Below are 27,690 nucleotides of genomic sequence, written 5' to 3'. Positions count from 1 at the left end.
GGAGGGGGGAAGAGAGGGAGTGGAATTCTGGGGGGGGGGGTGGAGAAGATTGGAGGAGGCTTTGAAAGGGAGTTTGAATGTTGGAGGGGAGGCAGTTGAGAGTCGGTTGAGAGCGGTGGGTTCTAGAAGGGGGCAGTTGATGAGGGACCTGAAGCTGGGCAGGTCAGCTATTCAGTTTAGGATCAATAGTCCAGTCATCCAGGGCATGTGGCCGTTCCCTGACAAGAAAAGAGAAGCTCTGCCAGCTGCCCAGGAACAGAATTTCCCCTGTTTAGGAGGGCCACGGAGCCAGGCTTGGCTTGTTTTCCTAATGCCCAAATGCCCCACACCACACCCTCTAATTACCTGGAAAGCTGCTTTACAGACCTGGGCTATACCTGATTATCGTCTTGCCAAGCAACTTAAGAATGTAATACTGGTGGTCAGTGAAAGAGGTTTAAAGACTTCTCAAGGCAAATCTGAAAGAAATGTAGTAGAAACAATTGGGGAAAGCTGGCTTGCGAGCGCTTCAATTGGAGAACAGCCTTTACAGAAGGTGTCAAGGACTTTGAAGACACTCAAATTCAGAGAGAAAGAGAGAAAGGAGCTAAGAGGAAGGCATGTTCAGAAAATCCTCACCATGAATGACTCCCGCCAGGAAACTGTGGAAGGATGTGTGGACCCAGAATTGGCCATTATGGACTCACTGCTAAGATTGTGTTCATGGAGGACAATCTTACTTGGCTACGTGTGATCGCGAAAAAAGAAGATGATAGAAATTGGGGGCCTTGTCTGCTGGAGATGGAGACCATTCTCTTGAAGCGCAGCCCTGTGGAGGAAGAAAGACTTAGTATCCTTCCTGGCAGGCGTGGGGAATGGATGCCCAATGCCCCTGCCCTGACATTGCTCCCCAAGAAAGCTTTGCCCACCAACTTCAAGACAAGAGCATCTCCTTTCTGCTCTCATGCGGGAAGGTTCTTCTCCCACTCTCTGTTGACACTGGACTTGGAGGGTGTTCTCCCAGCCCCATGCAAATCTTTCCTTCCTCTTTCCTGTTCATTTTATGGGAGGCTTTGGCAGCAGACACAGCGGTGCAGACAGAGGATCCTGGAAGAAAGAAGGTATCTTTGAAGCAGGAGAGAACTCAATGCTAAGGGCTGCTTTGAGGGAAGAATCGCTGGACATGTGAATGGGCTGTCACAGGCCATGAGAGGCACCAAAAGAGCATCTCTGACAGCATGGCTTTTAAAGAGGATGAGGTGACTGAATGGAGGAGAGGGTGGTCAAAGGCTACCAGTCGTGATGGAAATACTTCAGGATAGCCTTTGGAGGGGCATTTCCTCCTACCTGATCTTATAAGCTCCCCGCACTTGGCCTCCGTACGGGCGTCTGGACTCCGTCCCGGCTGGCCTAGCACAGAAGCAGCAGACAAAGTCTCCTCTCTCTCAGAAATAACTCAAGAAACTGTTTCAATGGGAGGAAACTTTGGCTGCTGCTTCTGTGCCAAACCGGGCCGGGATGGAGCCATGCCCGTACGGAGGAGGGGCAGTGGGGAAGAGGTACGAGGGATGTTAGTCAGGAACCGCCGGGATGTTGTCTGGTTCTTCATCCCGGGAGCCGGAGCTGGAGCCTCATCCCTGGAGGCCTGGCCCTGTTTTATTTGTGGGGGGCCTTCAGCAGCAGCCACAGCGGTGCACAAGCGAGATCCTGCAAGAAAGAAGGAACCTTTGAGGCAGGGGAGACCTGGAGGCCACACGCTGCTTCGAGGGAAGAATCCCTGAACATGTCAATGGTCTGTCACAGACCAAACGCCAGGGACGGTGCTTCAAAAAGCCGTTGCAGGAAGTCCCAGGTGGGCAGAGGGCTCTTGGGCTCGAATCCTGTTTGTAGCCAGCGACGTGCCGAAGGGGGGCAGGGGGGTAGGCTGCCCAGGGTGCCATCCTGAACAGGGGTGACATTTCGGGACCCCTTCCCCAACCGCGACCCCCAAACCCGCAAATCGCAAGCGGCAAAGCATAGATCAGATAAAGCAATAAAATCACGCCTAGCCAGTGCACCAGTCAGGAGAATCACGCTTAGGCAGGGTTCTATGCAGAAAGACAGTCCTTTAGGTGGCTCGTGGGTGAAGGACATGTACTTTGCACAGGCTTAGAGGTCCCCTGGTGAGTTTTGGGTTTCCAAGCATAAAGACCCCCCACAAAAAGGTGGAGGAGACCTGAGCAGAGTGTCTTGCCCTCTGCACCCCAACAAAAGGCAGCTTGGATGCAGGAAATGTCACGTGCCACACCCCCCTCTCTCCAGGTGCCAGAGCTCCTGCCTCTGCCACTCTTTGTGACTTTCCCACTGGGTGGCCCCTGGGAGAAGAGGAGGCTGGACCAGGCAGGCCCTTGGCCTGATCCCGCAGGCCCTCCTTGTGTATTTCCTAAGGCCCCCCTCCCCCCCCTGTCCCATTACCTCAGGGGCGGGCCGTCATCTGGGCTCCAGTCCCTCCTGGAATGCGGCAGTTCCACAGCTGAACTTCTCCCTCACTGCAAAACAAACAGAGACATCATCAGGCGCCTGGCTCCCAGCCACGCTAGCCCCAGTTTGGGGCAGGAGGGTGGGGGACCTGGGAAGGGGGCATTTCCACTTACCTGATCTTAGAAGGGCTCCCCACTTCTCCACCGTATGGGCGTCCGACCGGCCTAGCACAGAAGCAACAGCCAAAGTCTCCTCCCTCACCTGAGAAGCTGTTTTAATGGGAGGAAACTTTGGCTGCTGCTTCTGTGCCAAACTGGGCCGGGATGGAGCAATGCCCGTACGGAGGAGGGGCAGTGGGGACGCGCCGCGAGGGACGACAGCCGGGAACCGCTGGGATGTTGTTCGGTTCTTCATTCTGGGAGCCGGCGCTGGAGCCTCATCCCTGGAGGCGTGGCCCTGTGGAGGAAGAAGGACATCACATGAGAATGGAAGCCACAGGTGGGAGAGTGTTTCTAGGACTCCCGAAACATGTTCCACAAGGATCCCTTCATTCCCTCTGCCCTCGTACCTGATGTTCGCCACGTCTCTCCAGGGATCTGGCCAGAATAAAATACTTGTTGGGGAAAGGCTCCCACACTGCAATGAAAAAAGAAACATGAGCAGGCGCCTGGCTCCCTGCCATGCTAGCCCCAGTCTGGGGCATGAGGGTGGGGGGACAAGGGAAGGAAGCATTCCTAAAATATGGGGCACTCAATTGGCATTTCTACTTACCTGAGCTGGGAGCCTTTCCCCCCTTTGTTCTGGCCGGCCTCTCGCCTAAGGAAGAAACAAGCTCAGTTAGTATGATTGGTTGGAGGAGTTCCAGATAAATATATAGGTAATAACATGTATCTCTTTTATTCTAAGGTTCATTATGGTAACTGAGACCATCAGTTGAGGTTGGCTAGAATCTCAGGAAGGACATTTGCATGGGATACAGAAATTAGAGAATAAGATGGGCTAAGAAGGCAAGGAGAGCCGCTTCTACTTTTGTCTAAAGGAAGGAATGACCGGGAAATGGATTCCCCATGGATTGAACATACCATGATTTGCAGTGATATTTCTTTCTGCTTCTGCCTTCCTGCCTGAGAACCTGTGAGACAGAAAGGAAAATAAAAACAGAGGAAGTTACCAACCAGTGATTCACAAGAGAAAATATCATCTGGGGACCTGCCAAGATATCAACATCTGTGGACAAGGCATGCCAGGGAGCCAAACCAGGCCAGGAAGGAGCCACGCCCGTGTGGAGAAGGGGCAGTGGGGAAACCTCGCGAGGGACGTCAGTCGGGAACCGCCAGGATTTTGTCCAGTTCTTCATCCTGGGAGCCGGAGCTGGAGCCTCATCCCTGGAGGCGTGGCCCTGTGGAGGAAGGGGGACATCCTATGAGAATGGGCTGTAAGGGGCCAAAAACTACTGACAGAACGTCAACTCAGATGCACTTTCACCCACCCCAGCCGTATCTGGCACATGTGGGAAATGGATTCCCCATGGAATTAACATACCACATCTTCCATGGCCGTCACCCCTTTCTCCATTTGGGCCCTGCGGTACAGTAGCCTCTTAGGACCTGGGAGACAGAAAGGAAAATACACGTCACCACTGGCTACCAATGATCGCTGCTCCTCCCTGGGCGCCTGACCCCTGGCTTGGAAGGAGGGGGGCGAGGGGGTTGTCACATCTCTCCAGGGATTTGACCAGAACAAAGTATATGTTGGGGAAAGGCTCCCCCGCTGCAAAGAAAACAGAGACATCAGCAGGCTCCTAGCTCCCAGCCACGCTAGCCCCAGTCTGGGGCAGAAGGGTGGGGGACCTGGGAAGGGGCATTTCCTCCTACCTGATCTTAGAAGGGCTCCCCACTTCTCCACCGTACGGGCGTCCAACCGGCCTAGCACAGAAGCAACAGCCAAAGTCTCCCCCATCTCAGAAATCACACGAGAAGCTGTTTTAATGGGAGGAAACTTTGGCTGCTGCTTCTGTGCCAAACCGGGCTAGGATGCAGCCATGCCCATATGGAGGAGGGGCAGTGGGGACGCGCCGCGAGGGACGTCAGCCGGGAACTGTCGGGATGTCATCCGGTTCTTCATCCCAGGAGCCGGATCTGGAGCCTCATCCCTGGAGGCGTGGCCCTGTGGAGGAAGAAGGACCTCACATGAGAATGGAAGCCACAGGTTTCTAGGACTCCCAAGAGATGTTTCACAAGGATCTCTTCATTCCCTCTGCCCTCGTACCTGATGTTCACCACGTCTCTCCAGGGATTTGGCCAGAACAAAATACGTGTTGGGGAAAGGCTCCCTCGATGCAAAGAAAACAGAGACATCAGCAGGTGCCTGGCTCCCTGCCATGCTAGCCCCAATGTGGGGCATGAGGGTGGGGCACCTGGGAAGGGGGCATTTCCTCCTACCTGATCATATCAGCTACCCCACCCTGAACTCCTCCGTACGGGCGTCTGGGATCCGTCCCGGCCGGCCTGGCACAGAGGCAGCAGCGAAAGTCTCCCCTGGCTCCGGAATAACTCTGGAGGTGATTTTGATGGGTGGAAAACTTGGCTGCTACTTCTGCGCCAAGTAGGGCCAGGAAGGAGCCATGCCCGCACGGGGAACGGATGGAGGGTGAGGCAGGCGAGGATCAGGGGCCGGGAACCACTGTTGTTCTTCGTCCCGGGAGCAGGCGCTGGAGCCTCATCCCTGGAGGTGTGGCCCTGTGGAGGAAGCAGGACATCATATGAGAATGGGCTGTGATGGGCCAAAAAACTATGGAAGGACCCCTTTGTTCCCTCTGTCCAAGTACCTGCGGGTTGTCACATCTCTCCAGGGATTTGACCAGAACAAAGTATATGTTAGGGAAAGGCTCCCCCGCTGCAAAGAAAACAGAGACATCAGCAGGCTCCTAGCTCCCAGCCACGCTAGCCCCAGTCTGGGGCAGAAGGGTGGGGGACCTGGGAAGGGGCATTTCCTCCTACCTGATCTTATCAGGGCTCCCCACTTCTCCACCGTACGGGCGTCCAACCGGCCTAGCACAGAAGCAACAGCCAAAGTCTCTTCCCTCTCAGAAATCACTCGAGAAGCTGTTTCAATGGGAGGAAACTTTGGCTGCTGCTTCTGCGCCAAACAGGTTCGGGAAGGAGCCATGCCCCACGAAGAAGGGGCAGTGGGGAAGAGGTGCGAGGGATGTCAGCGGGAACCACTGGGATGTTCTCTCGCCCTTCATCCCGGGAGCTGGAGCTGGAGCCTCATCCCTAGAGGCGTGGCCCTGTGGAGGAAGCAGGATACAGTATGTGAGCCAAAGCCCGCTAGAGACCTTTCCCTTGAAACCATAGGCTGTGTACCCACCATATCTTTGGGGCTCATTCCCACTTCCCCTTGGGTCGTGTGCCCAGCAATCTCAGGTGTGTTAACAGATTTGCCTTTGCTAGACCCCCCAGCCTGGTTTGCAAAAGTCAGCCCAGGAATTCCTTGCCTGGCACAGTTGTGCAGCCAGTACTTTCATTGATATCCCAATTTATCAAAATTCTACCTTTTGCGTATTTCTGGGGTTTGGGGGGGGTCTCCAGCAAATGTATAACACTATTTTGCCTGCACAGTTTTTAATGCCACTATTGATGTGAACTGATTCATGATTTTTCAAGTAAATAAAGCTTATTTTTAAAGTTCCCATGTTGATGCCTGATTCTTTCTTAAGTGGGCCAAAGGAAGGAAGGCAGCTAGCTTCATGGCTGGACTTGCTCAAAAGAAGGTTTTGCAGCCTGATTCCTATCCTTTTAAGTTTGCTGTCAAGGATGGGATTTTAAAACTCTGTTTTTAAAGAACCAGGTGGAAACACTTCTTCAGTTAGACAAGAGCCACACTGTGAATTGTTCTAGCCAATGTACTGGGATCCATCGTAGATCCTTTAGGACTGGTGTTCTGTGGTCCTGCTAGCTGCTCCCAGTCCCCAATCTAGCTGTCGCTAGTTCCTCTCAAATATGCCTGAGCCAATCTGTTCTGAGGGGAATCCCTTCCTGTCCTCCAATATGTGGGATAACCCATTGGAGCTTGAGCAGGACCAAACCCCATCTCCCAGGTGTCCCCCTTGAAGGCAAGGCACAATCCTGGAACACTCAACACCCAACGGTTCTCCATTCCCAAGGCGTGGGGTCCCTCCCCAACTCAAAAACTGGGCATCTGAGCTCCTCCTACCTTCCTGGTTCCTCCTCATGACTGAGTTCCTAAGACTCTACAGATCTCTGCTAATGGGAGCTGTTCCCAGAGCCCCTAACACACTACAGTTCCCAGGATCATTGGGGAGGGAAGACATCTGCTTTTTAGAACAGGCGCTTCAGGTTACAGACTCCGCTAACCCAGAAATAGTACCTCGGGTTAAGAATTTTGCTTCAGGATGAGAACAGAAATTGCACAGTGGCTGTGCGGCAGCAGCGGGAGGCCCCATTAGCTAAAGTGGTACCTCTGGTTAAGAACAGTTTCAGGTTAAGAATGGACCTCCAGAACGAATTAAGTCCTTTAACCCAAGGTACCACTGTACTAGTAGTAGTAGTAGTAGTAGTAGTAGTAGTAGTAGTTATTTATACCCCGCCCATCTTCCTGGGTTGCCCCAGCCACTCTGAGGTAGATAAATCCCCTTCCGGTGTTTCTGTTTGGGAGGGGCTATAGCTCAGTGGCAGAGCATCTTCTGGGCACCCAGAAGGGCCTTGATTCAACTCCCTGCTTGGCTTCAGGTGTGAGGATGAGAAGGCCCAGCTTGCAGGTTCGATCCCCATCTGGGACAGCTGCATCTTCCTGCATGGCAGGGGGTTGGACTAGATGACCCTCAAGGTCCCTTCCTGCTCTGTGATTCTTTGAGTCTAAGAGTGCAAAAAGCATTGGCACCCCTGCTGTGCTAACCCAACACAGGCGCAGAGAGAGACAGATTGAAGCTCGGCCATGGAGTTTTCAGTCGCCAGAGGTGAATATGCAGGAAAGCGTCTGGCCCTTTGCCTGGCAGAAGACCTCACCCACTGGGCTGCATAGACAGCTGCCTCAGGAGCCAGGTCCCGGGTCCCGGGAGCTCCAGACTGCCTTCCTCTGGCCTGGCTGGCAGCAGCTCACCCGGGGATCAGATCAGAGCTCCCCAAGCCTCACCTGGAGATGCTGAGGACTGACCCTGTGGCCTTCCACCTGCACTGAGCTATGGCCTAAAAAGACCCCTGGGTGGATCCATCCTTGGTCTATCTAGGCCAGGCTGGGAGCAACTGCTACCTGCCACCATTTGGAGAACCTGACGTGCAGCGTAAATTAATAACGCAGAGTCTTCTTCAGTAAAAGAATCAAAACTTTACTGGGTTAAAAATAAACCTGTTTGCAAATAACAGCATAGTGAACAGAAGATTAAACTAGCTTCAGAGCATACACAGAGTTACTGAGTCACACAGAGGCATTTGTCTCCATTGAGCACAGGCTTCCCAGAGCTCAGGCTCCATCACACACTCTGAGTCTGCCTGCAAGCGGATACTGTACTTATACAGAGAAGGAGTCATCCTCAAGATGAGTCACAGTGATCAGCATGCTGAATCAGCGGCATAGCGTGGGTTGTCAGCACCCGGGTAAGGCAAGTAATTTGCGCCCCTAACCCCTAACCTGCCGCCGCTGCCAGCTTCTTCTTGCTGCTGCCTGGGCTGGGGTATTTACGGTAAGGTAGCCACGGCGGCGGCGGCGGGTCCGTGTCAGGTGATCTGAGGCGAGTTGCCGCTGGTGCTGCTGCCCAAACGACGCCGCTTGCCCGGAGGAGGAGGAGGGCAGAGAGGCGAGGAAAATGCAACATGGCCCAGCAGCTGCAGCTGCACTAGCAGCGGCAGCAGCGGGGCTGTGAGGAGGGGCTGCCTGGTGCGCCCTCTGCGGCCCTGACGCGTGGGGTCCGCGGCGAGCGCTGAGAGCCGCTGCCTGCCGGACGCCTTCAGCCCGGACGCACGCACAGCTCGTCGGTTCCGCGAGACATGGGGCTCTGCTACAGCCTGCGCCCGAGGCTCTTCGGCAACTCCGGAGGCGGCGAGCGTGCCCCCCCCAGATGTTGCGCCCGGTGCGGCCGGGCCCCCCCCCCCGCACTCCCCACGCTACGCCACTGTGCTGAATGATTCTTCAGCTTTTCAGCACTTCACAACATTTCTAGACTCCTTTACGGCTTCTGCTCTCAAATAGTTTGTCACATGACAGAACCATTGCCAGGCAGTTGACGGCTTGGATGAGCAGCCCAAGGCCCACAACCAAATTCTGTGCATCGGGAATCGGCAAAAAGATTTCGTTTTCATACAGCATTTGTATGAAAATCAAAGAACTGTACAGTTGGAGGGGCACTGGGGGTCATCTAGTCCAACCCCCTGCATTGCAGGAATCTTTTGCCCAACGTGGGGCTCCTGCATTGCAAGGGGTTGGACTGGATGATCCTTGGGGTCTCTTCCAGCTCTACTATTCTTGGATCCCTTCTATGCCCATATACTCGGAGACTAAAGGTTTAGTTGTACCCGGTTCTTTCCAGTCCGATTTTCCCCACGCGGTTCTGACCAGCTCGAGAGTGGACTCCCTTCTTTCACTGCCACTTTTCAAAAGTTGTTCCACTAATTCTTTGAATTCTCTCTCCTTATTGGGATTAAATTTGGGAAGCTTTCTCACTCCGGGGACAGTCTTAGAGGCTGTGTGCTGATGAGCTGATCTCTTCCCCCTGCTGCCACGGCCCTTTCCCAAATTGAGACAGCCTAAACACTTCAGAGCTTGAGTTGCCCCGGTGGGGAGCTCGGTTTTTGTTTCGTTTTGTTGCATTTATAGAAAATTTTACTCATTGTTTTTAAAAGATGGCATGTCAAGTCATCAAGCACAAGGCAAGAAAGATTAAACAGCAAATACCTGGGTTATATATGGCAAAGAACAAGAGCATTCGATCTAAAACGTCCCTTTTCTATTGACTTTTTAATGTTTACAGTTCCACAGTTGCAGACGTGAAACAGTAACTGCCCTGAATAGAAATATTTCCCGATTTTTTTAAAAAAATACCCAGTTGCAAGACATTTGTAATGACAGTAAACACAGAACAAAAGTAATATATTGAAGCATTTAATGTGCCTTGTTTTCATCAAGGTAGGTGAGAAATTGTGTGTATCAAAACAAGTGCTGCACAACTACTGTTTAGATGGTTTACTTGAAGCCACAGGGACACAGGTAAGAAATATTTTCATGAACAGAAGGATGGAGGATGTGCGCATTATAAGAAACCAAGTTTGTGTTCAACCAAAAGATGAGGATCTCCCATTCCTTCACTCTGCGCCGGGTCGTTCAGAATATCCTCAAAACCGATGCAGTCACAGTTGCCTTTCCAGATATCCAGGGACAAGTTAGAACTAGGAAGGAAAGGAAGACGCTGGAGCAGCTTCACTGCTTGGAATTCCATCTGCAGCTTCAGCGGTGCATGCAGCCCCAGAATATTTCTCAGAGTAGAAAAATTCATCTTATCCTGATTTAGCAACAACAACAACAAAATGATCTGGTGTGTCCAAAGGATGAACAGGGAAAAGTTCGCGCTTCACATTTGTAAAGCCTCTATTTATCACATCACAGCTTTCAAGTGCTTCAGCAGCTGACAAATCAGAAACCGGAATACAGTCCTTCAGCTGAGATCCATCCGCTCTGGAATTCGCCTCAACCTGTGTTTTTTTTATAAAAAAAAAGAAGGGGGGAAAGGACAGTTGTCAAGGACAATGAGAGCTGTAGTGAAGCAACCCCTGTAGGAAGGCCCCCAGCCTTCTCCCCGCCCCATGCGAAGGTGTGCTCCCCGCCCCATGCAAAGGTACCCTTCCTCTTACCTGGTCTTTTTGGGGGAGGCTTGGGCAGCAGCCACAGCGGTGCATGATCGAGATCCTGCAAGAAAGAAGGGATCTTTGAAGCACTGCTTCTTGGGCTCAAATCCTGCTGGCTGCTTTCGCAGTGGCATCTGGGTGGCCCCTGGGAGAAGACAAGGCTGGACCAGATGGGCCCTTGGCCTGATCCCGCCCGGGGCATGTGGCCGTTCCATGAGAAGAGAAGAGGGGCTTTGCCAGCTGCCCAGGAACTGAATTTCCCCCTTTTAGGGGGGTCATGGAGCTAAGGCTTGGCTTGTACTGCTAAGGCCCAGATGCCTCACACCACCCCCTCCAGTTACCTGGAAAGATGCTTTACGGACCTGGGCTACACTTGATTATCGTCTTCCCAAGCAACTTAAAAATGTAATGCTGGTGGTCAGTGAAAGAGGTTTAAAGACTTCTCAAGGCAAATCTAAAAGAAATGTAGTAGAAACAATTGGGGAAAGCTGGCTTGCGAGCGTTCCAATTGGAGAACAGCCTTTACCGAAGGTGTCATTGACTTTGAAGACGCTCGAACTCAGGACGAAAGAGAGAAACAATTTAAGAGGAAGGCATGTTCGGCAAATCCTCACCATGAATGACTCACGCCAGGAAACTGCCAGGAAACTGCACAAGGACGTGTGGACCCAGAATTGGCCTCCACAGTCCATTATGGACTCACTTTTAAGATTGTGTTCATGGAAGGCAATCTCACCTAGCTACGTGGGATTGCCAAAGAAGAAGGTGATAGAAATTGGGGGGCTTGTGTGCTGGAGATGGAGACCATTCTCTTGAAGCGTGGCTCTGTGGAGGAAGAAGGACTTGGTATCCTCCTGGCAGAGGTGGGAAATGGATGCCCAATGCCCCTGCCCTGACATTGCTCCCCAAGAAAGCTTGGCCCACCCACTTCAAGACAAGGGCATCTCCTTTCTGCTCTCATGCAGGAAGGTTCTTCTCCCATTCTCTGTTGACACTCAACTTGGAGGGTGTTCTCCCAGCCCTTCCTCTTTCCTGTTCTTTTTATGAGAGGCTTTGGCAGCAGACACAGCGGTGCAGACAGAGGATCCTGGAAGAAAGAAGGTATCTTTGAAGCAGGAGAGAACTCAACACTAAGGGCTGCTTTGAGGGAAGAATCACTGGACGTGTGAATGGGCTGTCACAGGCCATGACAGTTTTATTGATTTATTATGCTGTAAACCGCTTTGAGATTTTTATTACAAATATAAAGCAGTATAGAAATTAAAATAAATAAATAAATATGTGGGAAATGGATTCCCCATGGAATGAACATACCATGATTTCCAGTGATATTTCTTTCTGCTGCGGCCTTCCTTTTTGAGAAGCTGTGAGACAGAAAGGAAAATAAAAACAGAGGAAGTTACCAACCAGTAATTCACAACAGAAAATATCATCTGGGGTCCACAGCTGAGGACCTGCCAAGCTATCAACATCTGTGGACAAGGCAAGCCAGGGAGCCAAACCAGGCCAGGAAGGAGCCACACCCGTATGGAGAAGGGGCAGTGGGGAAACATCACGAGGGACGTCAGCCGGGAACCGTCAGGATGTTGTCCGGTTCTTCATCCTGGGAGCCGGAGCTGGAGCCTCATCCCTGGAGGCGTGGCCCTGTGGAGGAAGGGGGACATCCTATGAGAATGGGCTGTAAGGGGCCAAAAACTACTGACAGAACGTCAACTCAGATGCACTTTCACCCACCCCAGCCGTATCTGGCACATGTGGGAAATGGATTCCCCATGGTATTAACATACCACATCTTCCATGGCCGTCACCCCTTTCTCCATTTGGGCCCTGCGGTACAGTAGCCTCTTAGGACCTGGGAGACAGAAAGGAAAATACACGTCACCACTGGCTACCAATGATCGCTGCTCCTCCCTGGGCGTCTGACCCCTGGCTTGGAAGGAGGGGGGCGAGGGGGTGGTGCAAGACCAGCCTGCAACATGACAACCCAGCCCTGGTTCACGCAGGTCGGGGCCACAACCTTCCTGCACATGTGGGGAATGGATTCTGCATGGAATTAACATACCACAATTTTCAATGTTTGGTTCATTCTTTGTGCCACAGCAGCCTCCTTCTTGCCCTGGCCTTTTTCTGGGCTCCACTCCCTCCCTGGATGCAGCAGCTCCCAGGCTGAACCTTCTCCTCGCTGCAAAACAAACAGAGACATCAGCAGGTGCCTGGCTCCCAGCCACGCTAGCCCCCGTCTGGGGCAGGAAGGTGGGGGACCTGGGAAGGGGCATTTCCTCCTACCTGATCATAGAAGGGCTCCCCACTTCTCCACCGTACGGGCGTCCAACCGGCCTAGCACAGAAGCAACAGCCAAAGTCTCCTCCCTCTCAGAAATCACCCAAGAAGCTGTTTTAATGGGAGGAAACTTTGGCTGCTGCTTCTGTGCCAAACCGGGCCGGGATGGAGCCATGACCGTACGGAGAAGGGGCAGGGGGGACACGCTGCGAGGGACGACAGCCGGGAACCACCGGGATGTTGTTCGGTTCTTCATTCCGGGAGCCGGATCTGGAGCCTCATCCCTGGAGGTGTGGCCCTGTGGAGGAAGAGGGACATCACATGAGAATGGAAGCCACAGGTGGGACTCCCAAAAGATGTTCCAGAAGGATCCTTTCATTCCCTCTGCCCTCATACCTGATGTTCGCCACGTCTCTCCAGGGATTTGGCCAGAACAAAATACGTATTGGGAAAAGGCTCCCACACTGCAAAGATAACAGAAACATGAGCAGGCGCCTGGCTCCCTGCCATGCTAGTCCCAGTCTGGGGCATGAGGGTGGGCGACCTGGGAAGTGGCATTTCCTCCTACCTGATCTTATCAGCTGCCCCAACCTGTCCTCCTCCGTACAGGCATCTGGACTCTGTCCTGGCTGGCCTGGCACAGAAGCAGCAGCCAAAGTCTCCCCCGGCTCCGGAATAACTCTGGAGGTGCTTTTGATGGGTGGAAACCTTGGCTGCTGCTTCTGTGCCAAGTAGGGCCGGGAAGGAGCCATGCAGGCAAGGAGAACGGACGGAGGGGGAGTCAGGCGAGGGTCAGGGGCTGGGAACTGCCACAATGGTCTCTCGTTCTTCATCCCGGGAGCAGGCGCTGGAGCCTCATCCCTGGAGGTGTGGCCCTGTGGAGGAAGCAGGACATCATATGAGAATGGGCTGTGATGGGCCAAAAAACGATGGAAGGACCCCTTTGTTCCCTCTGCCCCAGTACCTGAGGGTCATCACATCTCTCCAGGGATTTGACCAGAACAAATTATATGTTGGGGAAAGGCTCCCTCCCTGCAAAGACAACGGAGACATCAGCAGGCTCCTAGCTCCCAGCCACGCTAGCCCAGTCTGGGGCAGGAGGGGGGAGGACCTGGGAAGGGGCATTTCCTCCTACCTGATCTTATCAGGGCTCCCCACTTCTCCACCGTACGGGCGTCTAACGGGCCTAGCACAGAAACAGCAGCCAAAGTCTCCTCCCTCTCAGAAACCACCCGAGAAGCTGTTTTAATGGGAGGAAACTTTGGCTGCTGCTTCTGCGCCAAACAGGGCCGGGAAGGAGCCATGTCCGCACGGAGAAGGGGCAGTGGGGAAGAGGTGCGAGGGTTGGCAGCCAGGAACCGCTGGGATGTTCTCTCGCCCTTCATCCCGGGAGCTGGAGCCTCATCCCTGGAGGCGTGGCCCTGTGGAGGAAGCAGGATACAGTATGTGAGCCAAAGCCCGCTAGAGACCTTTCCCTTGAAACCATAGGCTGTGTACTCACCATATCTTTGGGGCTCATCCCCACTTCCCCTTGGGTCGTGTGCCCAGCAATCTCAGGTGTGTTAACAGATTTGCCCTTTGCTAGATCCCCCAGCCTGGTTTGCAAAAGTCAGCCCAGGAATTCCTTGCCTGGCACAGTTGTGCAGCCTGTACTTTCATTGATATCCCAATTTATCAAAATTCTACCTTTTGCATATTTCTGGGGTTTGGGGGGGTCTCCAGCAAATGTATAACACTATTTTGCCTGCACAGTTTTTAATGCCACTATTGATGTGAACTGATGCATGATTTTTCAAGTAAATAAAGCTTATTTTTAAAGTTCCCATGTTGATGCCTGATTCTTTCTTAAGTGGGGCAAAGGGAAGGAAGGCAGCTAGCTTCATGGCTGGACTTGCTCAAAAGAAGGTTTTGCAGCCTGATTCCTATCCTTTTAAGTTTGCTGTCAAGGATGGGATTTTAAAACTCTGTTTTTAAAGAACCAGGTGGAAACACTTCTTCGGGTAGACAAGACCCACACTGTGAATTGTGCTCACAAATGTACTGGGAGCCATCGTAGATCCTTTAGGACTGGTGTTCTGTGGTCCTGCCAGCTGCTCCCAGTCCCCAGTCTAGCTGTCGCTAGTTCCTCTCAAATATGCCTGAGCCAATCTGATCTGAGGGGAATCCCTTCCTGTCCTCCAATATGTGGGATAACCCGTTGGGTCTTCTGTTAGAGCTTCATCAGGACCAAACCCCATCTGCCAGGCGTCCCCCTTGAAGGCAAGGCAAAATCCTGGGACACTCAACACCCAACGGTTCTCCATTCCCAAGGCGCGGGGTCCCTCCCCAACTCAAAAACTGGGCATCTGAGCTCCTCCTACCTTCCTGGTTCCTCCTCATGGCTGAGTTCCTAAGACTCTACAGATCTCTGCTAATGGGAGCTGTTCCCAGAGCCCCTAACACACTACAGTTCCCAGGATCATTGGGGGGGGGGGGGAGAGACATCTGCTTTTTAGAACAGGCGCTTCAGGTTACAGACTCCGCTAACCCAGAAATAGTACCTCGGGTTAAGAATTTTGCTTCAGGATGAGAACAGAAATTGCACAGTGGCTGTGCGGCAGCAGCGGGAGGCCCCATTAGCTAAAGTGGTACCTCTGGTTAAGAACAGTTTCAGGTTAAGAATGGACCTCCAGAACGAATTAAGTCCTTAACCCAAGGTACCACTGTACTACTACTACTACTAGTAGTAGTAGTAGTAGTTATTTATACCCCGCCCATCTTCCTGGGTTGCCCCAGCCACTCTGAGGTAGATAAATCCCCTTCCTGTGTTTCTGTTTGGGAGGGGCTATAGCTCAGTGGCAGAGCATCTTCCGGGCACCCAGAAGGGCCTTGATTCAACTCCCTGCTTGGCTTCAGGTGTGAGGATGAGAAGGGCCAGCGTGCAGGTTCGATCGCCATCTGGGACAGCTGCATCTTCCTGCATGGCAGGGGGTTGGACTAGATGACCCTCAAGGTCCCTTCCTGCTCTGTGATTCTTTGAGTCTAAGGGTGCAAGAAGTATTGGCACCCCTGCTGTGCTAACCCAACACAGGCACACAGAGGGACAGATTGAAGCTCGGCCATGGAGTTTTCAGTCGCTAGAGGTGAATATGCAGGAAAGCGCCCGGCCCTTTGTCTGGCAGAAGACCTCACCCACTGGGCTGCATAGACAGCTGCCTCAGGAGCCAGGTCCCGGGTCCCGGGAGCTCCAGACTGCCTTCCTCTGGCCTGGCTGGCAGCAGCTCACCTGGGAATCAGATCAGAGATTCCCAAGCCTCACCTGGAGATGCTGAGGACTGACCCTGTGGGCTTCCAGAGGCACTGAGCTATGGCCTAAAAAGGCCCCTGGGTGGATCCATCCTTGGTCTATCTAGGCCAGGCTGGGAGCAACTGCTACCTGCCACCTTTTGGAGAACCTGACGTGCAGCGTAAATTAATAACGCAGAGTCTTCTTCAGTAAAAGAATCAAAACTTTCCTGGGTTAAAAATAAACCTGTTTGCAAATAACAGCATAGTGAACAGAAGATTAAACTAGCTTCAGAGCATACACAGAGTTACTGAGTCACACAGAGGCATTTGTCTCCATTGAGCACAGGCTTCCCAGAGCTCAGGCTCCATCACACACTCTGAGTCTGCCTGCAAGCAGATACTGTACTTATACAGAGAAGGAGTCATCCTCAAGATGAGTCACAGTGATCAGCTTGCTGAATCAGCGGCATAGCGTGGGTTGTCAGCACCCGGGGCAAGGCAAGGAATTTGCGCCCCTAACCCCTAACCTGCCGCCGCTGCCAGCTTCTTCTTGCTGCTGCCTGGGCTGGGGTATTTACGGTAAGGTAGCCACGGCGGCGGCGGCGGGTCCGTGTCAGGTGATCTGAGGCGAGTTGCCGCTGGTGCTGCTGCCCAAACGACGCCGCTTGCCCGGAGGAGGAGGGCAGAGAGGCGAGGAAAATGCAACATGGCCCAGCAGCTGCAGCTGCAGCAGCAGCGGCGGCGGCAGCGGGGCTGTGAGGAGGGGCTGCCTGGTGCGCCCTCCGCGGCCCTGATGCGCGGGGACCGCAGTGAGCGCTGAGAGCCGCTGCCTGCCGGACGCCTTCAGCCCGGACGCACGCACAGCTCGTCGGTTCCGCGAGACATGGGGCTCTGCTACAGCCTGCGCCCGAGGCTCTTCGGCAACTCCGGAGGCGGCAAGCGTGCCCCCCCAGATGTTGCGCCCGGTGCGGCCGCCCCCCCCCCCCGCTCTCCCCATGCTATGCCACTGTGCTGAATGATTCTTCAGCTTTTCAGCACTTCACAACATTTCTAGACTCCTTTACGGCTTCTGCTCTCAAATACTTTGTCACATGACAGAACCATTGCCAGGCAGTTGACGGCTTGGATGAGCAGCCCAAGGCCCACAACCAAATTCTGTGCATCGGGAATCGGCAAAAAGATTTCGTAGGACTAATCCCAAATGCGTAAGACTTTATGAATCATCAACCCCATACGTTGATATCAGAAGAGCAACGTGGTGAGCTTGGTTCTGCTCTTCGGTCTTAAGTATATATGGCGCCATGGTGCAAAGATCCCTCCGGCGCCCCCCTCCCCATTTCCCAGAGTTGCCGACATTTACAGCGCTGCTTTAGCAAAGCGGGCGAGGGCAGCTGATGGTGGGAGGCGCCGCGTCCAGCCCCCGCCTCTTCCCTGGCGCCCTCCAGAACTTGGCGCCCGGGCGCCCCACACCACTTGCCTCTATGGGCAAGATGCCCCTGGTTTTGCTTATTCTTAATTGGGAGAGTTCTTGGTGTTTAGCACAACTGTGAGGCTGTGAAAATTTCACTCTGTGTGTTTTGTTCCCTTTTTGTTGGTTATTCCCCTTCCAGAAGAAGAAGAGGAGGGTAGGGCTCTTTGTCGCCCTGCCCATCCCATTCCCCACAGAAGCAGCCTGAAGGTAGCAATTGCGAGTCACAATAATAGGAAAAGGTACAAGCTGGCTTCAGTGGGGCAGAACCAACCACCTAGAATGTATTTGGGAAATATATGTGCGGAAGATGCCCTCCTGTTGCTGATGGCTAGTGTGCCCTGGGGCCCAAGCAGACCAGTAAGAAGGAAACAGATCCTGGGACAAATTTTTCATTACTTTCATTACTTTCCTGCTCCTGGTTGTCCAACTCTTAGAGTTCTAAATGAGTGATGGGAAGCAGTCTCTCTTCAGGGCGAGGCATTTGTCCCTGCAGGATGCAACTTAGGGGGTCATCGCAGCCCCTCAGATGCAGGCCATTCACAGCATTTGTATGAAAATCAAAGAACTGTACAGTTGGAGGGGCACTGGGGGTCATCTAGTCCAACCCCCTGCATTGCAGGAATCTTTTGCCCAACGTGGGGCTCCTGCATTGCAAGGGGTTGGACTGGATGATCCTTGGGGTCTCTTCCAGCTCTACTATTCTTGGATCCCTTCTATGCCCATATACTCGGAGACTAAAGGTTTAGTTGTACCCGGTTCTTTCCAGTCCGATTTTCCCCACGCGGTTCTGACCAGCTCGAGAGTGGACTCCCTTCTTTCACTGCCACTTTTCAAAAGTTGTTCCACTAATTCTTTGAATTCTCTCTCCTTATTGGGATTAAATTTGGGAAGTTTTCTCACTCCGGGGTCAGTCTTAGAGGCTGTGTGCTGATGAGCTGATCTCTCCCCCTGCTGCCACGGCCCGTTTCCCAAATTGAGACAGCCTAAACACTTCAGAGCTTGAGTTGCCCCGGTGGGGAGCTCGGTTTTTGTTTCGTTTTGTTGCATTTATAGAAAATTTTACTCATTGTTTTTAAAAGATGGCATGTCAAGTCATCAAGCACAAGGCAAGAAAGATTAAACAGCAAATACCTGGGTTATATATGGCAAAGAACAAGAGCATTCAATCTAAAACACCCCTTTTCTATAGACTTCTTAATGTCTACAGTTCCACAGTTGCAGACGTGAAACAGTAACTGCCCTGAATAGAAATATTTCCCAATTTTTTTAAAAAATACCCAGTTGCAAGACATTTGTAATGACAGTAAACACAGAACAAAAGTAATATTTTGAAGCATTTAATGTGCCTTTTTTTCATCAAGGTAGGTGAGAAATTGTGTGTATCAAAACAAGTGCTGTACAACTACTGTTTAGATGGTTTACTTGAAGCCACAGGGACATAGTAAGAAACATTTTCATGAACAGAAGGATGGAGGATGTGCGCATTATAAGAAACCAAGTTTGTGTTCAACCAAAAGATGAGGATCTCCCATTCCTTCCCTCTGTGCCGGGTCGTTCAGAATATCCTCAAACCCAATGCAGTCACAGTTGCCTTTCCAGATATCCAGGGACAAGTTAGAACTAGGAAGGAAAGGAAGACGCTGGAGCAGCTTCACTGCTTGGAATTCCATCTGCAGCTTCAGCGGTGCATGCAGCCCCAGAATATTTCTCAGAGTAGAAAAATTCATCTTATCTTGATTTAGCAACAATGACAACAAAATTATCCGGTGTGTCCAAAGGATGAACAGGGAAAAGTTCGCTCTTCACATTTGTAAAGCTTTCAAATGCTTCAGCAGCTGAAAAATCAGAAACCGGAATACAGTCCTTCAGCTGAGATCCAAACACTCTGGAATTCGTCAAGCTGTGGAATCCTCAAGCTGTGGTTTTTTTTATAAAAAAAGAAGGGGAGAAAGGACAGTCGTCAAGGACAATGGGAGCTGTAGTGAAGCAACCCCTGTAGGAAGACCCCCAGCCTTCTCCCCGCCCCATGGAAAGGTGTTCTCCCCTCCCCATGCAAAGGTACCGTTCCTCTTACCTGGTCTTTTGGGGGGAGGCTTGGGCAGCAGCCACAGCGGTGCACGATCGAGATCCTGCAAGAAAGAAGGGAGCTTTGAAGCACTGCTTCTTGGGCTCAAATCCTGTTGGCTGCTTTCGCAGTGGCATCCGGGTTGCCCCTGGGAGAAGAGGAGGCTGGATCCTGCAGGGCCTCCTTGTGTGTGTCCTAGGGCCCCCCTCCTTCCCCCTGTCCCATTACCTCAGGGGCGAGAGGCCGTCGTCTGGGCTCCAGTCCCTCCCGGAGGAATGCGGCGGTTCCACGGCTGTACTTCTCCCTCGCTGCAAAACAAACAGAGACATCATCAGGCGCCTGTCTCCCAGCCACGCTAGCCCCAGTCTGGGGCAGGAGGGTGGGGGACCTGGGAAGGGGCATTTCCACTTACCTGATCTTAAAAGGGCTCCCCACTTCTCCACCGTACGGGCGTCCGACCGGCCTAGCACAGAAGCAACAGCCAAAGTCTCCTCCCTCACCTGAGAAGCTGTTTTAATGGGAGGAAACTTTGGCTGCTGCTTCTGTGCCAAACCGGGCCGGGATGGAGCCATGCCCGTACGGAGGAGGGGCAGTGGGGACGCGCCGCGAGGGACGACAGCCGGGAACCGCCGGGATGTTCGCTTCTTCATTCCGGGAGCCGGATCTGGAGCCTCATCCCTGGAGGCGTGGCCCTGTGGAGGAAGAGGGACATCACATGAGAATGGAAGCCACAGGTGGGAGAGTGTTTCTAGGACTCCCAAAACATGTTCCACAAGGATCCCTTCATTCCCTCTGCCCTCGTACCTGATGTTCGCCACGTCTCTCCAGGGATTTGGCCAGAACAAAATAGGTGTTGGGGAAAGGCTCCCACACTGCAAAGAAAAAAGAAACATGAGCAGGCGCCTGGCTCCCTGCCATGCTAGCCCCAGTCTGGGGCATGAGGGTGGGGGACAAGGGAAGGAAGCATTCCTAAAATATGGGGCACTCTATTGGCATTTCCACTTACCTGAGCTGGGAGCCTTTCCCCCTTTGTTCTGGCCGGCCTCTCGCCTAAGGAAGAAACAAGCTCAGTTAGTATGATGGGGGGAGGGGAGAGACAGGGAGAATTTGGGGCTTGATCATCACCAGAGCCAGATTATTCAATGGACAGAGTAGGCCTATGGGCCAGGCAACAATGGATCAGAATAAGTACTGTTTGTTTTGCCTATTAATTATTGTTGGTTGGTAAAATAAAAAACATATCAGGATATGATTTGCGAGGAGCCCAGGGATATTTTGACTGCCTAGGGGCCTCCACAGGTTTTAATCTGGAACTGTGCCCAACCAAGCGCCAACTTTGGGCTCTCAGGTGTCAAGGGTGCCCTGTACACAGAGCCGTAGCTGGGTGATCTTGCGCCCCTGGAGAACCGTCCAGATCACGCCCCCTAGCCACGGACAAAGGAGCTCTTCTTTCTGCCTCTCCTCCAACCCTCCACCCATTCAGTTCACCCTCTATTAAAAACCTTTTCTTATGAGGCAATAGCCCAGTGTGAGCACACCGGCCGTGCCCTCCTCAGACTGCCCCACCCCTGCCACAGAAGGGCACAGCATACCTGCAGATGCTGGTTTTGGACGTGGCACCGCTGGGCTGCTGCTTGGCTGGAGCCCTGACCGGCACTTCCAAACCACGGCCCTGCAAAGGAAGAAGGACATTTTACTCTCCTGCCATAGGCATCCACTCTAGGGGACAGGGGTCCCGTGGGCCCTCCCCAAAGATTTTCTTCTGGGGCAGATTGCCTTTCAGCTTTTCTCTCCCCCCAGCCACATCAGGGGACGGTCAGCCAGCGGAGGGACATAGGGGGCAGGTGGGAGGGTGAAGGCCGCTCCCTGCAAGGCCCTTTCCACCTGGCCTGGGGGCCAGACCCACCTGCCAGCCCCCCTGAAGAGACTCCTCCTGAGGCCGGAGGAACATCGCCCAGCTAGTGTTTGGTTGTTTTGTTGTTTTATTATTCTGCAAACTGCTTTGGGATTTTTATTTAAAATATAAAGCAGTATAAAAATTAAAACAAATAAGTGGGAAATAGATTCCCCATGGAATTAACATACCACGATTTCTAATGGTTCCCCACGGCGCCAGAGCAGTGGTTCTGGCCTTCCTTTCTGAGATCCTGTGAGACAGAGAGGAAAATAAAAACAGAGGAAGTTACCAACAAGTAACTCGCAACAGAAAATATGGTCTGGGGTCCACAGCTGAGGACCTGCCAAGCTATCAACATCTGTGGACAAGGCAAACCAGGGAGCCAAGCCACATGCATCAGTGATGGGTGACGCTAATAATAACAATAATAACAATAACAACAACAACAACAATAATGCCACTCATCTCCTCTGGGCCATCTACCTTCAGAATTCATTTGATCATCAGAGTGATGATAAACTCTCTCAAGTCTCTCACCGTCATCTGACAGGCATCCCTCTTGCAGGGCATTATAAGGCTTGCTTGCAAAGCAGCACTTTGTGACATCAGCTGGCAAACGGGCCAGGTTGTGAGGCAGATGAATTAAGAAAAATAAAATCGGGTGGGGGTCAAAGTGTGCTGGGATGAGGCCACCATGGGTCAGGCCAGAGGGTGCAGTTGGGGTGTGTGGCTGTGCCTCCCCTGGTTCTGCTTCTTGCTCCCCCAACCCTTCCTTTAGCTGCTTAAGTTGGAAGGGATGCCAAGGGTCATCTACTCCAACCCCCAGCAATGCCAGGATCCTGCCCACTGCCAGCCCTGGCTGGGCTCCAAACTCCAATCATCTTCTTACCAGCCAGATGCACTGACCCCTTGCAATTCTGCATGGGCTGGAGAAAGGGGAGAGAGAAACGTTTTGCTCTCTGTCCCTCAGGACATAGATATGAGAGCCACACCATGCAGCCCTGACAATATCTCAAGGGCCATCACAGCGAGGAGGGAGAAAGCTTGTTTTCTCCTGCTCCAGAAGCTCTCAGGACCTGAAGCCATGGCTTCAAGCTTCAAAAAGGAGATTCCGACTCAAATTCAGGAAAAGCTTTCTGACAGCAAGAGCTGTTAGACAATGGAAAGAAATCCCTCAGTGGGCAGTAGACTCTCCTTCCTTGGAGGTTTTTCAGCAGAGGTTGGATGGCCATCTGCCATGGATGCTTTAGCTGAGATTCCTGCATTGCAGGGGGTTGGTCTAGATGTCCCTCGGGGTCCCTCCCAATTCTACAATTCTATAATCCTGTGGGGTTGCAGGTTCTCACCTTTGCGAAACTCAGCCATAATGAGTGCAGTACACAGCAGTGGAGCAGAGTCAGGCTATTAAAGCGAGTCTGAATGTTGGTGGAGAGGCGGTTGGGAGTTGGTTGAGAGTGGCGGGTTCTAGAAGGGGGGGGGAGGGAAGGGACGGCTTCTGATTGGCTGCAGGAGCTTCCTGCCCTCAGAAGGAAGTCATGTCAGATGTTGGGCTTCCAAAGAACGTTCCCAAGCCGGACACTCACTTATAATTATTTTATTTGTTGAATTTATATTGCACCCTTTCTCCCAAAGGAGGCCAGAATGACATGAGATGTGGGTCTATATTGGCAGTTTCCTGTAGATATGCCACAGCTGAGGCTCAACTGGGAACACTGTGTGAATAAAAACCACTGACTAAGTGCCAAAACTTACCTGCTTCTTTAGATGTGTGTCAGCAATGCAGACAGTAGTGGCTGGCTTTCCTATTCTGTTGGATTGCTGCTAGATTCTGGCTTCCTCACATATAAATGTGGCAGACACACTTAAAGAACAAATATTGTTGCTTCCATCATGCCTACTTGGACCCATCAACACTTACATCCATGCCCTATGTTGCATGCTTAAATAATTCAATAAATAAACTCAAACAACAACTGTGGAGGTGTTAAAAATTCACTCTGTGTGCTTTTCTCCTATATTGTTAGTTATTCCCCTTGCAAAGGGACGGCTTCTGATTGGCTGCAGGAGCTTCCTGCCCTCAGAAGGATGTCATGTCAGATGTTGGGCTTCCAAAGAACGTTCCCAAGCCGGACACTCACTTATAATTATTTTATGGTGGGAGGCGCCGCGTCCAGCCCCCGCCTCTTCCCTGGCGCCCTCCAGAACTTGGCGCCCGGGCGCCCCACACCACTTGCCTCTATGGGCAAGATGCCCCTGGTTTTGCTTATTCTTAATTGGGAGAGTTCTTGGTGTTTAGCACAACTGTGGGGCTGTGAAAATTTCACTCTGTGTGTTTTGTTCCCTTTTTGTTGGTTATTCCCCTTCCAGAAGAAGAAGAGGAGGGTAGGGCTCTTTGTCGCCCTGCCCATCCCATTCCCCACAGAAGCAGCCTGAAGGTAGCAATTGCGAGTCACAATAATAGGAAAAGGTACAAGCTGGCTTCAGTGGGGCAGAACCAACCACCTAGAATGTATTTGGGAAATATATGTGCGGAAGATGCCCTCCTGTTGCTGATGGCTAGTGTGCCCTGGGGCCCAAGCAGACCAGTAAGAAGGAAACAGATCCTGGGACAAATTTTTCATGACTTTCTTCCTGCTCCTGGTTGTCCAACTCTTAGAGTTCTAAATGAGTGATGGGAAGCAGTCTCTCTTCAGGGCGAGGCATTTGTCCCTGCAGGATGCAACTTAGGGGGTCATCGCAGCCCCTCAGATGCAGGCCATTCACAGCATTTGTATGAAAATCAAAGAACTGTACAGTTGGAGGGGCACTGGGGGTCATCTAGTCCAACCCCCTGCATTGCAGGAATCTTTTGCCCAACGTGGGGCTCCTGCATTGCAAGGGGTTGGACTGGATCATCCTTGGGGTCTCTTCCAGCTCTACTATTCTTGGATCCCTTCTATGCCCATATACTCGGAGACTAAAGGTTTAGTTGTACCCGGTTCTTTCCAGTCCGATTTTCCCCACGCGGTTCTGACCAGCTCGAGAGTGGACTCCCTTCTTTCACTGCCACTTTTCAAAAGTTGTTCCACTAATTCTTTGAATTCTCTCTCCTTATTGGGATTAAATTTGGGAAGCTTTCTCACTCCGGGGACAGTCTTAGAGGCTGTGTGCTGATGAGCTGATCTCTCCCCCTGCTGCCACGGCCCGTTTCCCAAATTGAGACAGCCTAAACACTTCAGAGCTTGAGTTGCCCCGGTGGAGAGCTCGTTTTTTGTTTCGTTTTGTTGCATTTATAGAAAATTTTACTCATTGTTTTTAAAAGATGGCATGTCAAGTCATCAAGCACAAGGCAAGAAAGATTAAACAGCAAATACCTGGGTTATATATGGCAAAGAACAAGAGCATTCGATCTAAAACGTCCCTTTTCTATTGACTTTTTAATGTTTACAGTTCCACAGTTGCAGACGTGAAACAGTAACTGCCCTGAATAGAAATATTTCCCGATTTTTTTAAAAAAATACCCAGTTGCAAGACATTTGTAATGACAGTAAACACAGAACAAAAGGAATATATTGAAGCATTTAATGTGCCTTGTTTTCATCAAGGTAGGTGAGACATTGTGTGTATCAAAACAAGTGCTGCACAACTACTGTTTAGATGGTTTACTTGAACCCACAGGGACACAGGTAAGAAATATTTTCATGAACAGAAGGATGGAGGATGTGCGCATTATAAGAAACCAAGTTTGTGTTCAACCAAAAGATGAGGATCTCCCATTCCTTCCCTCTGTGCCGGGTCGTTCAGAATATCCTCAAACCCAATGCAGTCACAGTTGCCTTTCCAGATATCCAGGGACAAGTTAGAACTAGGAAGGAAAGGAAGACGCTGGAGCAGCTTCACTGCTTGGAATTCCATCTGCAGCTTCAGCTGTGCATGCAGCCCCAGAATATTTCTCAGAGTAGAAAAATTCATATTATCTTGATTTAGCAATAACAACAACAAAGTTATCCGGTGTGTCCAAAGGATGAACAGGGAAAAGTTCGCGCTTCACATTTGTAAAGCCTCTATTTATCAGATCACAGCTTTCAAGTGCTTCAGCAGCTGACAAATCAGAAACCGGAATACAGTCCTTCAGCTGAGATCCATCCGCTCTGGAATTCGCCTCAACCTGTGTTTTTTTTATAAAAAAAAAGAAGGGGGGAAAGGACAGTTGTCAAGGACAATGAGAGCTGTAGTGAAGCAACCCCTGTAGGAAGGCCCCCAGCCTTCTCCCCGCCCCATGCAAAGGTGTGCTCCCCGCCCCATGCAAAGGTACCCTTCCTCTTACCTGGTCTTTTGGGGGGAGGCTTGGGCAGCAGCCACAGCGGTGCACGATCGAGATCCTGCAAGAAAGAAGGGATCTTTGAAGCACTGCTTCTTGGGCTCGAATCCTGCTGGCTGCTTTCGCAGTGGCATCTGGGTGGCCCCTGGGAGAAGACAAGGCTGGACCAGATGGGCCCTTGGCCTGATCCCGCCCGGGGCATGTGGCCGTTCCATGAGAAGAGAAGAGGGGCTTTGACAGCTGTCCAGGAACTGAATTTCCCCCATTTAGGGGGGTCATGGAGCTAAGGCTTGGCTTGTACTGCTAAGGCCCAGATGCCTCACACCACCCCCTCCATTTACCTGGAAAGATGCTTTACGGACCTGGGCTACACTTGATTATCGTCTTCCCAAGCAACTTAAAAATGTAATGCTGGTGGTCAGTGAAAGAGGTTTAAAGACTTCTCAAGGCAAATCTAAAAGAAATTTAGTAGAAACAATTGGGGAAAGCTGGCTTGTGAGCGCTCCAATTGGAGAACAGCCTTTACCGAAGGTGTCATTGACTTTGAAGACGCTCGAACTCAGGACGAAAGAGAGAAACAATTTAAGAGGAAGGCATGTTTGGCAAATCCTCACCATGAATGACTCACGCCAAGAAACTGCCAGGAAACTGCACAAGGACGTGTGGACCCAGAATTGGCCTCCACAGTCCATTATGGACTCACTTTTAAGATTGTGTTCATGGAAGGCAATCTTACCTAGCTACGTGGGATTGCCAAAGAAGAAGGTGATAGAAATTGGGGGGCTTGTGTGCTGGAGATGGAGACCATTCTCTTGAAGCGTGGCTCTGTGGAGGAAGAAGGACTTGGTATCCTCCTGGCAGAGGTGGGAAATGGATGCCCAATGCCCCTGCCCTGACATTGCTCCCCAAGAAAGCTTGGCCCACCCACTTCAAGACAAGAGCATCTCCTTTCTGCTCTCATGCAGGAAGGTTCTTCTCCCATTCTCTGTTGACACTCAACTTGGAGGGTGTTCTCCCAGCCCTTCCTCTTTCCTGTTCTTTTTATGAGAGGCTTTGGCAGCAGACACAGCGGTGCAGACAGAGGATCCTGGAAGAAAGAAGGTATCTTTGAAGCAGGAGAGAACTCAACACTAAGGGCTGCTTTGAGGGAAGAATCACTGGACGTGTGAATGGGCTGTCACAGGCCATGACAGTTTTATTGATTTATTATGCTGTAAACCGCTTTGAGATTTTTATTACAAATATAAAGCAGTATAGAAATTAAAATAAATAAATAAATAAATATGTGGGAAATGGATTCCCCATGGAATGAACATACCATGATTTCCAGTGATATTTCTTTCTGCTGCGGCCTTCCTTTTTGAGAAGCTGTGAGACAGAAAGGAAAATAAAAACAGAGGAAGTTACCAACCAGTAATTCACAACAGAAAATATCATCTGGGGTCCACAGCTGAGGACCTGCCAAGCTATCAACATCTGTGGACAAGGCAAGCCAGGGAGCCAAACCAGGCCAGGAAGGAGCCACACCCGTATGGAGAAGGGGCAGTGGGGAAACATCACGAGGGACGTCAGCCGGGAACCGTCAGGATGTTGTCCGGTTCTTCATCCTGGGAGCCGGAGCTGGAGCCTCATCCCTGGAGGCGTGGCCCTGTGGAGGAAGGGGGACATCCTATGAGAATGGGCTGTAAGGGGCCAAAAACTACTGACAGAACGTCAACTCAGATGCACTTTCACCCACCCCAGCCGTATCTGGCACATGTGGGAAATGGATTCCCCATGGAATTAACATACCACATCTTCCATGGCCGTCACCCCTTTCTCCATTTGGGCCCTGCAGTACAGTAGCCTCTTAGGACCTGGGAGACAGAAAGGAAAATACACATCACCACTGGCTACCAATGATCGCTGCTCCTCCCTGGGCGCCTGACCCCTGGCTTGGAAGGAGGGGGGCGAGGGGGTGGTGCAAGACCGGCCTGCAACATGACAACCCAGCCCTGGTTCATGCAGGTCGGGGCCACAACCTTCCTGCACATGTGGGGAATGGATTCTGCATGGAATTAACATACCACAATTTTCAATGTTTGGTTCATTCTTTGTGCCACAGCAGCCTCCTTC

The 27,690-nt window shown here is 51.7% G+C and overlaps 2 protein-coding genes across 2 annotated transcripts in view; both read right to left on the bottom strand.

Moving 5' to 3' along the window:
- Window positions 1–50: 50 nt before the first annotated feature.
- LOC309327188 (uncharacterized protein) overlaps window positions 51–27,690 on the bottom strand; it is a gene marked incomplete at its 5' end in the record, with an annotated part of 53,372 nt that continues 25,732 nt past the window's right edge. The window contains 3 exons of the mRNA XM_081836347.1: window positions 51–2,895; window positions 4,708–5,177; window positions 13,540–13,607. The remainder of the gene's footprint in view (window positions 2,896–4,707; window positions 5,178–13,539; window positions 13,608–27,690) is intronic.
- On the bottom strand, window positions 1,436–27,690 carry LOC309327055 (uncharacterized protein; the record flags this gene model as incomplete). The annotated part of the gene is made up of 12 exons (XM_081836089.1): window positions 26,894–27,690; window positions 20,385–20,428; window positions 20,183–20,250; window positions 19,791–20,070; window positions 19,607–19,686; window positions 10,302–10,356; window positions 4,156–4,209; window positions 3,982–4,046; window positions 3,697–3,838; window positions 3,008–3,075; window positions 2,613–2,895; window positions 1,436–1,686 (listed from the first exon to the last, which is right to left on the bottom strand). Exons 1-12 carry the CDS (start codon window positions 27,130–27,132, stop codon window positions 1,436–1,438), a joined length of 1,629 nt encoding a protein of 542 aa, XP_081692215.1. The 5' UTR covers window positions 27,133–27,690.

This window comes from Podarcis erhardii, assembly GCF_964252035.2.
Source record: "Podarcis erhardii genome assembly, chromosome: 13".
Lineage (NCBI taxonomy): Eukaryota > Metazoa > Chordata > Lepidosauria > Squamata > Lacertidae > Podarcis > Podarcis erhardii.
This window is presented reverse-complemented; position numbering and strand designations above follow the sequence as displayed.